Source organism: Macrosteles quadrilineatus, unplaced genomic scaffold (assembly GCF_028750875.1).
Source record: "Macrosteles quadrilineatus isolate MER2022 unplaced genomic scaffold, UCM_ALF_1.0 Scaffold_7__1_contigs__length_78375512, whole genome shotgun sequence".
In the NCBI taxonomy this organism is placed as follows: Eukaryota; Metazoa; Arthropoda; class Insecta; order Hemiptera; family Cicadellidae; genus Macrosteles; species Macrosteles quadrilineatus.
The window spans coordinates 15,476,826-15,489,738 of NW_026542600.1; the positions used below are offsets into that span (position 1 = coordinate 15,476,826).

At 35.5% G+C, this 12,913-nt stretch overlaps 1 protein-coding gene across 1 annotated transcript in view; it reads right to left on the minus strand.

Annotated features, from left to right (window-relative positions):
• The window catches only part of LOC128997735 (endoribonuclease Dcr-1), a 109,952-nt gene that overhangs the window by 4,990 nt on the left and 92,049 nt on the right, over positions 1-12,913 (minus strand). The window contains 4 exon segments of the mRNA XM_054423384.1: positions 952-1,027; positions 3,380-3,545; positions 8,734-8,954; positions 11,382-11,613. Coding sequence (XP_054279359.1) covers positions 952-1,027; positions 3,380-3,545; positions 8,734-8,954; positions 11,382-11,613 — 695 coding nt within the window.

Here is a 12,913-nt window from a genome sequence, read left to right on the forward strand (position 1 = left end):
GAGATGGTAGCTTACTCGCTTACTACTATGTGAAAATAATCTCAAGCTTGACGACCTACCCGCACACAACGGGGCCTAGCTGGTTACCCCGATGGGCCCAGGGAGCCTAGATGGTTTGAAATATAATTGCTACCCCAATTGTTGCATAGCTGGAAGCTAGGTAACCGGTTAGCGCACGGGCACAGTTTGCAGCCGCCATTTGCCTCTTTCATTCAGTCAGTACAGCAATGATCAACGTAGCTACTGGCATCATGTGGTACATTTATTTTGTGAAAGTGTTCTGCACATTTATTGTTGGGAAAGTGATCCGTTTCTGTCATATTGATGGTGTTGGATATGGGTTTGTATCAGAGGTAGGGTTTATCATCCAAATCTGGAACCAGGCCCACTCTGATATTCGAATTCGTGATGTTTGAGATGGGGAACGAAATAACGCAAAATAATTTTTCTTTTCCTTGTTCACAGGGTGAACACATGGTCTTCCATTAAATAACAAAAACCTCTTCCTGACCTCAATGATAGTTGAGACGCGATGGCCGTTAGGCCATTCCATTGAACAACAACATTTTACTAAGTCCTTCCATATTGAATGCCAACAATCAACTAAGGGAGTAAGCACATAGCGTCGTTTTGTGCCCCTTCATTCCGGCCAGGTACTCATCTAGTAAGCAAATAAGCTAAGATCCTGGCTGTGTATATACTCTAGAGTGATATTATTTCAAGTCAAAAACTTAGGTTTGTTACTTTATCTAACAAAATAAACCCCTCCTCGATCTTACATCTTGCTGATTTTACACAGTGAACAAATGCACCAGCCCAAACAATCTTGAAATATAGTGTGTACATTATAAGATCTACCTACATTCACCACCTACCTGCAATGGTTGGGAAACATTGCATTCATTGTCTAATAGGTTTTTTACTAACATACTATAAACTAGATTATCTTACCCAAACTTGGCAGTTTCAGGTTCGAGTTCAAGAAGTTCTCGAATCGGAGATTTGGGGACGTTCGTGCTAAATTGCTCTAAGGAAAAAAAGTTTCATGAGTTTATTGTCATTTTTAAAATGATACAAAACTAAAAACTAATATTTATTTTTCTCCTTAATAAATCTATATTTTACACTCTATACAATACAACTTAATCTGCCCAGTCAATTAGAAATACTATTCCACTTATCAAACAATACAAATTTTTTGATTCATGAAATATATAAAAAAATTCAATAGAGTACATGATAGTAAGATGTGATTTATAAGGGTCCTTGAAAGTAGAACTAGATAAAAGAGGTTAGATAGGCTGATCTTTACTTAAGAATAAGAAGGATAGCAGCTAGGCTTAACTTGAAGAAGTATAGGTAAGCCATAGAACATAGAAGAAAAGAGTGCACACAATATTTCATACACTGGGGAACTTTTTAAGTGTAGCATGTCCGATGGCCTACTTACACTTCTTCAAGATAAGCTAGATGCTATCCTCCTTATTATACAATTCAAAATCTTGACCTAGAGCATTTTCTTGAACAAAACTGATCTTTTTTAAATACAAATGGTTGAAGAGGTTTCACATGAAAGGAAAAAGGATATTTTGAGATTAGAATATTGGCCTTGTCACAGGATTAAAGGGGATGGATTAGCTAAGACAGATAAAAAAAAAGTGTAATATTTAAAGGTGAGATAGTGGTCTGGGGGTAAAGTACAGGGCTTTGATTCCTGGGTTTGAGGGTTTAAATGCCATCAATCACCAATGACTAGCTGCCCCAATGCTCTAGCCTAGCCTGAAGTAATGTGTACAGCGGTTCCTGGCTAGAGAGCAAGATTTTTACAGTCCTAAGATGTGAAGGAAGGGCTATAAATACAGAAATTATAAAATTATAAGAGGAATTATAGGGGAAGGAATGTAGTGGCAATAGTGTAACTGGCTAACCATACACTATTAGTTACGAATGTTCGCCTTGTATGGTAATTAATCACACAACATTGCAAACTGCTATCGCTAGTCAAAACAGTCTTTCACATTTTGTTTTAAAAGTTAGTAGTCTTTACATTGTACGGGAACATTTATTTTAACAACTAGCGAGTTGTGTTTGTTTTTGAATTTGAAAAGACGTGGATGCAATTGTATACTTAGTGAAATGCATCATATTATAATCTACTTCATGATGGATATTTATTGAGTGATGATAAAAATAACAGGACAAAATTATCGCTGAAAAGTTTATGATTGTAAGCGAACTTGGCTGATTTAAAAAGATTTCCAAGGGGATATTATTTCTTACAAATTCATAGGCGAATAGATTGTATAAAATTAACAGAAACTTAATTGAAGTGAAAATGCTTGACTAAACATACCGAACTCTGAAGCTAAGCTGGAATAGTAGTTTACGCAACGATTGCGTTAAGTTAGTCTTTACAACACAAGTAGAAAATTTCAGGCACGAGCCTTGGCGAGTGCCTTAAAAACTTCTACGAGTGTCGTAAAGACTATTAACGCGAGTTGCGTACACTACTTTACCTACGACCGTTTTTTTATTACTAACAATCTGGTTTTTAATTACTAACAATCGCTACTCATAACTTCTGAGGGAGGTTATGTTATCGTTTATTGTCATTGCCACTGAAAGTGTAGTACAGCAACGAATTATTGTACAATCAGCTGATTTCATGTAATTACGTGTTTGTAAAACTTCATTAAATATTACCTTACCTTTTTCAGGGAATAGTTTCTGCTAGTAGCATTCTTACCATAAATGCTGTATCAGGTACAATTACGGAAATATTGTATATTTGTTTGGACAACTGAATAATACAGTATAGTGAAACAATTAGTTGTTGGTATGTAGGTTGGTATGAAAATACCTTTGTTTCGATTTTGGTGGCAAAAGATTAGCACAAAAAGTTTGTGCTCTCATTTCCATCTCATCAACTTCACTTTCATTAACTGACATTTTTAAATCAGATTAATCAAACTTCCTTTAACTTACACCAACTTAGGTTAAGAATACGCGAGTATTAACAGGAACAAGTCGGATCAACAATTAAAATTGTCAACTGATCAGCTGATCAGCTGATAAGTTGACGTTCAAAGTATTACAATTTTACTTCTTTTCTCTGAATCCTTGAACCTCATTGGTCCGTTACCCGTGTTGTTATGAGAAAAACTATGCTGTTATGAAATTAAACTATGCTGTTATGAAAGTAAACAGATGTTAAGTGAAACTTTTCAATTCTAGGAACTGAACTGAAATGGCTACTTTAAAAAACGGTCGTAGGTAAAAAATATATTAGGCCTACCGGTATTGATTCTAATTCCTAAAATTCTTATGTTAGATAAGAACAATATTTACAATATTTTTAATATATTTTAACCATATTTACCTATCTCTGTCTTCATCATCCGATAGTACACATGCCATACAGCGTCTAGCGACATGCCGCTATCTAAGAATATCGCACCAGCTACTGACTCGAATACATCCCCAAGAGCTTTCGGCACCTCCACATCTTCAGCTTCCTCGCACTCTTCCTCTGCTGTGAGGTAGTACTGCAAAATTCATCAATCATATGATTACACAAATATTGTTATACATTTCTGTTTTGCAGAAAATGTCCCTGTGACTCAAAAAGTGCTCTGCGCACAGTGAACGGGTCCAGATTCAAAAAGATTACAAAAATAGCTTAGTAGTTAAGTTACTCTGAACATTTAATGCTTAAAAAGTGTCGGCATAGATTCGTATCATGCATTCTTTGTATTTGACTGAGTTTCTGCGGTTGTTGATTTGACAAGGGACTAAATCTATCTAAGTTATACTTACACATTTCAAGCTCAAAAACAATTGTTTGTTCAGGACATGTTTCGATATAAGATCACCATCGTCAGCTTCAGGTACATCTAATGCATTTGAGCTTTCTAATAGGAATTGTGTCAGTAATTTAGTTTTAATTATGTCTGGTAGCTCAGGGGCTAAAACCATAGATTTTAATTGTTAGATTTGCTCAAATGTTTTTTGGCGTCCATCTCCATATTTTTGTTTCTATTCATCACAAGTTGTGTTTAAACTTCTAACTTATATCCCTCAACATGGAGGGACTAGCCACACTTTACTCTTTATAACAATTTACTGTAGGTACAAGGAAATTATTGTAGCACAGGTAAAATTAAACTTCTATTTTGATTTTTTAAAACCTCAGGAGGACAATGATAGAAAATTTTATAGCTGCAATAAAATCTTGGTTCGAAAATACTTAACAATATCACTTTAAATTCATTACTACCAAGTATTAAAGGACATAATTGATAGGTATACTACTGTAAATTTCAAAAGGAACGTTTTTAAGGTCTAGAAAAGCATAGTATTTCTAAGCATGTCACATCACAATAATTGACGTGAATACATAAATCAGTTTTCCCCTTATTCAATCTTGTTATGAAGTTATATAAATGTTTACATATATGGCGAAATATTTAAGTCAATAAAAGAGCATGGCTTCTATCTTGAAAAACCAGGGTTCAAATCTAACTCATTACCAACAATTATGACAATGCCGAGTTGATTAGAGTTACCATGACTAAAGATCCATCAACTAGAAAACAAAAATGATTACTATCAAATGCTTTACTATGCTTTACACTACATTAAATAATTTCAAAACATTAAATTACTCTGAATATAATAAGCCTCCCTCTACTGAAATCAGGGTGTCCATAGAAGTTCAATTTTGAAATCCCTGTATTTCCCGGCCGATTTTTCACATTTTTCCTGGGGTTTAAAATGTAATTATGCCGACTTTTGGCGAGTAACCGCTTACACTATCAATAATCTAAAGTATGGTAAAGTTAAGTTCTTCAAGTCATATGTCACAGTAAAATAGACTCATACATTTTTTATCTCAAGAACAAGTAAGAATATCTACATGTGGTGGCAACAGTTTAAAAGCAATGAATTAAGTTTTAATGACGAATCTAGTAATTTACCAAACCCAATCTTAAAACAAAAAGCCGTTTTATTCTCTAATTGATAAAAGAAATTTTACATTAAGATTTTACCAAGTTAATAAATAATACCATAACATTCTGCATGATCATAATATAATCTTATATTATAATCTAGGATTATAATATAATCTTAAGATATATAATATATTATACTAACACTATTAATTTTTTTTTCGTTTTATAAATAGTATCGGCAAAAACTTAATTGTACAACAAAGTCTTAGTAAAAACATGTTATCGAGCATTTTTAAAATACTATAAAACAATCACCAATTCATTGCAAAACTATGAACGATTTAAAATTACAAAAGGAAAACATATATATTTTGTAACAGCTACTTTATTGAGCGGTAGCATACTCAAGAGTTCTGCGAAGCAGTGTCAGTGGCTGGCCGGAATTTGAGAAATCGATCCGCTAACTTTTGAGGTAAGCTGTAGGCTAAACGAAGCTGTTTATGAAAAACTTCCAAATGTAGGCCAAACCAGTTAATTTTTATCCTTCCCGACAACTTTGGAGAATAGTTGCTGATGAAATCGCAACTGATCAAAAAAATTAAGGATTCCATACACAAATAAAAATGTCATATCAAGAAACAAAACAGAAAATTTAAGTGCTTATTTTTTAAAAATTTTCTAACCTATTTATCATTGGCTTTTTCACTCAACTATGAATTCATCGCCGTGAAAATATTGTTTTGTTAATGAACAACAAAGTTTCAGAATTTTATCTCAACTCTATTTATTTTGCGGTGGGCTTGAAATGCTAATTAATATATGCACTCGTTGCACGCGGCGGTTTGGCCGGTGGGACCTATGATTAGTGAAGAAGTGGCTTCAAGAACTACTGTGTATTGGGTAAAGAGAAGGCCAGTCTCGATTATTCCTTGGTCGCTGTGACCCAACTGTTCAAGCGGTACCGTCGCAGTGCAACACGGATAAAAGTTTTAGATCTTTATAATTCAACGGAATGAAAAAAATTTCCAACAAAATTAAAATAAGAACATATACTTCCCGGGGCGGAAGATGACTAATAAATCAAAACTTACAAAACAGCAGCAATCTAAACAAAAACATAAAAATTTAACTTAATAAAAAAAGATTAGTTTAACCTTATGTTAACAACGTACAACGTATTTTTTAACGTATAAATAGTACTATATATATATATATATGAAATTATAGATTTGAGATTAAGATCATCAAAATGTTAGTAGGCAGGAGTAAAATGACACAGCACAGAAATAAGTATTGGTCTCTGGCCCCCAAGATATGCACATGTAATTCGTTCCATAGGCTTTAGCGCCGAGTCTACCCTTCCCTCTCCTATCCTAACTTAGCACACGTCACGTCGCTCGGCAAGCAGGTGGTTGGAGCAGTCAAGGTCATTTGTACCCCGCCACACCATGTCTTCGCTTTGACTCATCGCTCCCTCTCCCAATCACGTCACAAAATTACAAACACATTGGTTAGCTGTGTTTCATTATATTTTATCATTGTTGTTCGCTGTTCCAAATGTTTATTAATGTAACATTTTTTCATTGTTTATCAATAATTGTTAAAATCTGACTACTTTTAATTCTATGATAGGTTTGGTATATTATTGAATTCTGTGTCATGGTATACTTTAAAAAACAAGGTCCGAAACAAAAGACTGATTGAATAAAAAAGCACTGGGAAATAACAAAAATTATAATAATTGCTCCAGACAAGCCACAAATGGCTTTTATAGTTAAATTGTATGTGTTTTGTAAATTTGTATTTTTTTAAAAATAAATAAATTGAAAATATGTGTAGCCTACAAGTTACAAATAAGATTATAATCCATATTTTCTAGCCCCTGAGCTGGTTCTATAACTAAATTGAAATTTTACCTTTGTCATCCAGCTCCTGATATTATTATCAACTTGTTACGGCCGTTTCAGCATCAGTTCGGGAATGTACTATCCTCAACTGGCCTGTTTTCAAAACCCCGTTTTGACAAATATGTGTGTGTTTCGTGTATATGTTTTTGTGTTTTAACGACGCCTTTTGGCTGAACAGTCCGACGATGGCACAGTGATGCTGAAACGGCCGTAACAAGTTGATAATAATATCAGGAGCTGGATGACAAAGGTAAAATTTCAATTTAGTTACAAATAAGAAACTAAATACATAGTGGTATTCAATGATCGGTGTATCATAAAAAATTATAAATCGCCACAATCTATTTTCAATTACAAGGACCAGAAAAGCTTAACTTTTTGTTGGTTCGGTTTGAAGATTACAAGAATACGATTACTTCCTGTTAAAATAACATAAAAACAAAATTCCATTAACTGATAAGGAAATAATGTTTGCAGGTATCAAGAAATAAGATTTCTAGGAAGTAAGTAATTTTGAGACTGGGCTGTATTGCTGTATTTAGCCGACCGAACGTGAGTGTTGGCAATACGATCCAAGCCTACTGTATTCAAAGTATCCTTATCTTGGGGATAGAATATCATATAGCTTTTATTGATGTCTCATTTTATTTGTGAAAATTAGGCAAAAGATATGAGACGTCCTTTAATGTTTTATGACAATTGGTTGTGTTTTTGTAATTTGTAGTAAGGGAATTTTACCTCCTAAATATTAGATCACGCCGGGCGCTCAGGCCCATGTTTTGAAGTGGATTTCCTAGAGTAGTCCTAGAATCAAAACTAAGGCGCGACCTACATTGGAAGCGGCATTTGACGGTCTGGGCGGGACTGACCAAGTCTGCCAGAAACAAACACATGTAGCGCTGTCTCCCCTCCTACACTGACATTGATAGTAGTGTCGGGAAGGAGGAACGGGTCAGAGCTTGTCAGAAAGGAATCAAAATAGTTTGTTTTTTTCACCCTGGGTCAGACCAGACCCAGAGACCCAATCGCTTTGAATTTTGAAACTTTGACCGAGGTTGGTGCATAGTTGAGGTTATTTATTTTGTCTGTTTGTGAGATTGTGCTAAAATGATTGACCAAGGAAAGTTGATGGAATTAGTGCGTGAGAAAGTGGCTTTGTGGAACCAGAAAGACAAATAATACCACAACCTAAATTGCTGTCGAATTACATTTAATCAAAAAGTTCCTCACCCATTTTTCAAACCAAAAACAATAACAAAAAACTAAACAACAAAAATTAGGGTAAAGTTGCCTAAAATCACAAAATTATAAACAACCCTAATTAACAAAAAAGTTCTATAACAAAACAACAAGTAATAACATAACGTAGATTCATAGCATCTTCATTCTCTACAACTTTATAATAACAACATAATTGCTTGGCTATCAAGTCTGCTCGCTGTGTGCACTGTGACTGTGCAGTGTTTGTGAGTGAAGACCCAAAGGCCGTGAGACTAGACTGGCTGCAGTGTAGGAGTGTCCAACCGGCTCAGTCTGAAAAGTCAGGTGTGGTCTGGTCAGGTTGGCTGATCAGAAAAAATCTGCTTCCAATGTAGGTCACGCCAACCTACTCAAACAATTCATCCTTCGAGCGTTATCTTGTGGTTATTTTATCAGACAGAGGAAAATCGTTGCCAAATGTAATAGTTCCTCTATTGTATTACCTGATAGCGTCAAAAACCAATGTTCACGTATTTCAGACGAAATTCACATATAACTCAAGGGGTTTTCCCGATACAGAAAATTCCTGTATAATTCCCGTTTTCCCCAGTAAGTGGACACCCTGTGAAATTCAAACAATGAAATCATTGTGTTTTTAATTGTTATGTGTATACCTCTTCGCTTATGGCGTGGCTGTTCTCCTCTTGGATTCGCACAAATCTCTCGACAACTTCAGCCAGTCCTGGGCTGAGATGACGAAAGTACTTATGGAAGCCGTGACGAACGGCCAGCGAGGCGAAGATGGTATTATTGACTAACGCGGAGCGAAGGTCGGTCAAAGCTCCAGGACAGTGTTGTCTGGCATCTTCATACAAATGCCTTGTTATGAGGTAGTCTGTAAACACATCAAGTCATGGATTAAACTTCAAGTGTTTTATATTTACCTAGATCAGAAAATCACACACCTTAAACTTAAACATTAAAACCTTATCATTACAGGCTTTATACAGAGGGTCCACTTATATATAGTTCAAATAAAGTAAATGAATAGGGAGAACCTAAATTGTTTTAGCATTTTTTTATTATAGAGTAGTAAGACCTAAACCTGAGACCCCTTTATTTTGTTGTTGTGATTTCCCCTAAAGACCAAAAATACCATCCGTTTAAAGTCTGTTAGTATGATAACTCAATTAAAAAATGTCTGATTTTAATGAAATTCAGTGCAAACATATAGGCGTAAACCTAAGTCTTTTTTTAAGAATTCGTGAATCGGCTTGCTTGGACCCACAACCGCTTTACTGTTTTGTTTTGATGTTTCCAGAGGCATTTAGTAAAAATGTTATATTTGTTTACGTAAGGGCGTGTAAAAATTTACGATTTTGATGAAATTATGTACAAACATGAAACAGGGATTTATGGGGTGAAATTTTTTCCACTTTTGGCCATAAAAAAAATAATAATAAAAATTTTAATCCAAGCCATTTATTGAACCTTAAAAAAACCAAATAATTTAGTACCGGTATACTGAATTGAATAGCATTGTTGTGCGCTTGGTGGTAACAGGTTAAATTCCAAAAAAAGTTTACATATAAAATTGCCATGATGTTTTTAATGAGAATAACTTAACAGTTGTAGTGTGCTTGTTTATGGATATATTTTGATCAAATTTGCCAAATCTATATATTTCACACTAAGCTATGACATTTCACAAACAAATACAATTTATTGAGTTCCCTGTAGCTGCAAACCTCAACTCATTAAACCTAATATAATTTAATTAGGGAGTTAATATTTTTTCAGAGGTTGGCAGCCTCATTTTAAGCTCACATTTGCCTGGCCTTGGGTCTTTGTATGGAATGTATCCAGCAAAGCCAAAGATGATCTGTACTGATAAAATGTGGTGGCAGTGACCAGGATCCGAACCCAAGACATCGCTGCCTTGGGACTGAAGTCTGTGACGCTACCAACTGAGCCACCGACTCACCTAAAGCTATGAGATTTAAAATGTTTCTATGGTTAATTTGGTTTACACCTTCCCGGCATCATATAATGAATACAATTGAGAACAAAATACAAGCAAAAATACACAAGCCATAGACAATTTGCATCAAATACGTCTAAAACAAAAACATGTGATTGCTCTGGTCTAAATTTATGGTGGGACACAGTGGAACTTCATTTAAAAACCCCTCTCTCTAGAAGATATTTTTTAAGCTTTAAACTATTTTTTTAATCCACAAAAAAAATTTATGTTACATATTGTTTAGACATTTTTTTGTGTTGCAACATTGTCTACCGAATAAAGGAATAAGAGGGATAATGAAGCATAAAGATCATAGTTCACAATAGATCATTTATAAAAATCAAGCATTGGATATTATTGTTATTACCATTACCAACTAAGAAAGTGTTGCCTAGGTGCGCAATTTACCCCTAAAATAAATTAAGGATGAGTGTAGAATCAAATGATATGAAATCAAGGTAAAACAAAAGGAAGATAAGCCTATCAAACAACTGCGAAATGGCTGTATTTTGTCTTAAATACTAGAATTATTGTTTCTAAACAAATGGTTAAACCATAGATGAAAAGCTTTTTCCAATGTAACTGTAAAAAATATAAAACTAAGAGATGCAATTGAGTTATAACATCAAACCTTGAAGATAGTATAAGATCAAAAGATAAGACAGTTAATGGGGGGAGGGCATACGATACTAGATATTATGGATGAACATGGAATTTATTATTTTGAACAGGAGATCCAGAAGTGATAAGGACGGAGGGACTGGGCTCTTCAGCCATTAAGCAGTGTCTGTAATCTGTTTACTCCTAGATAGCAATTTTTAAGTTGTACCATCTTTTGTGGTTTGACCATCTCCCTTGCGAAATTAGTTTAGTTTTTGTAAGCATGAGTGCAGAGGAACAGACATGCCAACTAAACAGACGGTTTTATTAACCATTGTTTATGTATGTTTACGGGGAAAAAATTATGTATGATCTAAATTATACAATAAAGCACATTTCCATTCAATCATTTATTCATTTGTTGAGTTTTGTTTCTGTAATAAATTGAGGTTGTGCAACTTGTGTCCTTGTTTTAAGTAGTAAGTTTCATGAACTACAAAGTTCATAAACTTATTGATACATAGTTCTCTTATATATCCTCATTCTGATGGGTAAGTAAGTAAGGGATGGAAATAATATTTCACTTTACATTGAGGCCACTACTATGGACCTTAACACTTATTACATTACATATTGGCAAGCTGAAAGAAAATCTAAAAAATCTCAACTCAGTAATATGTATACACTACTTTCTCTCACCAAGAACAGCGTCTCCAAGAAACTCTAGCCGTTGGTAGCAGTCGGTCAGTCGGTTAGGAGAGTAGCTGGCGTGAGTCATGGCTTGTAACAGATAGCTCTGGTCACGGAACCGATAGCCCAGTTGGCGCTCCAGTACATCGTAGCCGTCCAGCAGCAACTCTAGTTCTCCTTCTGGGTTCGGCACATGCCGTAACAGTGGGGACTTCGGAGGTCGCAGATGTCCATATTTGATCTGTTGATATTTATAGTTTTAACTGAGGTTCACATTTCAGAAAGCAACTTTTACGAAGATACACACAATTACACATAATTTGTCTTTTATTGGACCTCATGCAATTCAGTAATTTAATAATCTCATTTTGGCAACACATGTTGTAGTTAAGTGGCTGTTGATCATACGATATTCCATCAACCATTCACAGCCCAGTCCTGGATCACCTAATTCGCCTTCCATTTGACCAAACTCTTACTCTACCTATAAGGGGTATAAGGGTTCACCTTACACGGCCTAGGTGCTATCACAAGCTTTCTACGATGTAACCAAAGTCTATTTCATTTACCGACATACTAGTTTGTTAAGATATCTCACTGGCAACATTACAATTACATCAGCGTCTCGCCAAGGCAAGGTAGGAAAATACAGAAACTGATGAAAACATGCTACAAGTTATAAGTTTATAACATTTTCAAGTTAAAGCTATTAAAGGCTTTAAGTTTTAAGTTCCTCCTACAAAAATACACCGTTTTTCTGTTTTGAAGCCTTTAGCAAATACTATACTCTGTTCACAAAATTTAGGCGGTTTTAAGGATGAAATCTAACCCCTCCACGTCCTGATCCTACCATCCAAACATAGTTTAACAGCTGAGATTTGTAAAAAAGTCAATCAGCTGCAACTTACTTTGTGAACGGATTAATGTGAAATAACTGGTAAATAAGGTAAGTGGTAGCATAGGTCTCCTTTCAAACTACAAGTTAAACGTGAAGGGTTTTTTTTTTTTTGTTTTTTTTTAGGGTGAGGAGGGAAAATGCTTTTACGCACACAGGTAGCCAGCCTGTAGTGTGAGACTCCTGAGATTATCACAGACTACTCACTAAAAAACCCCCTCTACTCTGTTGGACACAGACCTGGAATTGTTTGTCACATTACTTCAAGTCAGGCCAACATGTGACCTAAGCCCACAGGGCTCGCACCGTTTCTGGCATTATTTATTTTTTGACCTACACCGCATCCCGGTCGAGGTCAAGCTTCTTGGCGCGGAGAACACCCTGGATGTAAAGTGACACACAGGTCCAATTGTCCTCACCCTCCATCATCATCGGTATGACCGTGTCCACCGACAGCAGTCCTACGAACTGTTGAGCCTCTAGGCGGGGCCTTTCCCAATGCTGGCAGTGGAAGAAAGTGTGTTCCACGTCATCGGGAATGCCTGGGCAGTATATGCAATCGGGTGACACGGCTTTGCCCATCCTGAACAAGTACGACCGGAAAAAGCCGTGACCCGTCAGAAATTGGGTGAGGTAGAAGTTCACC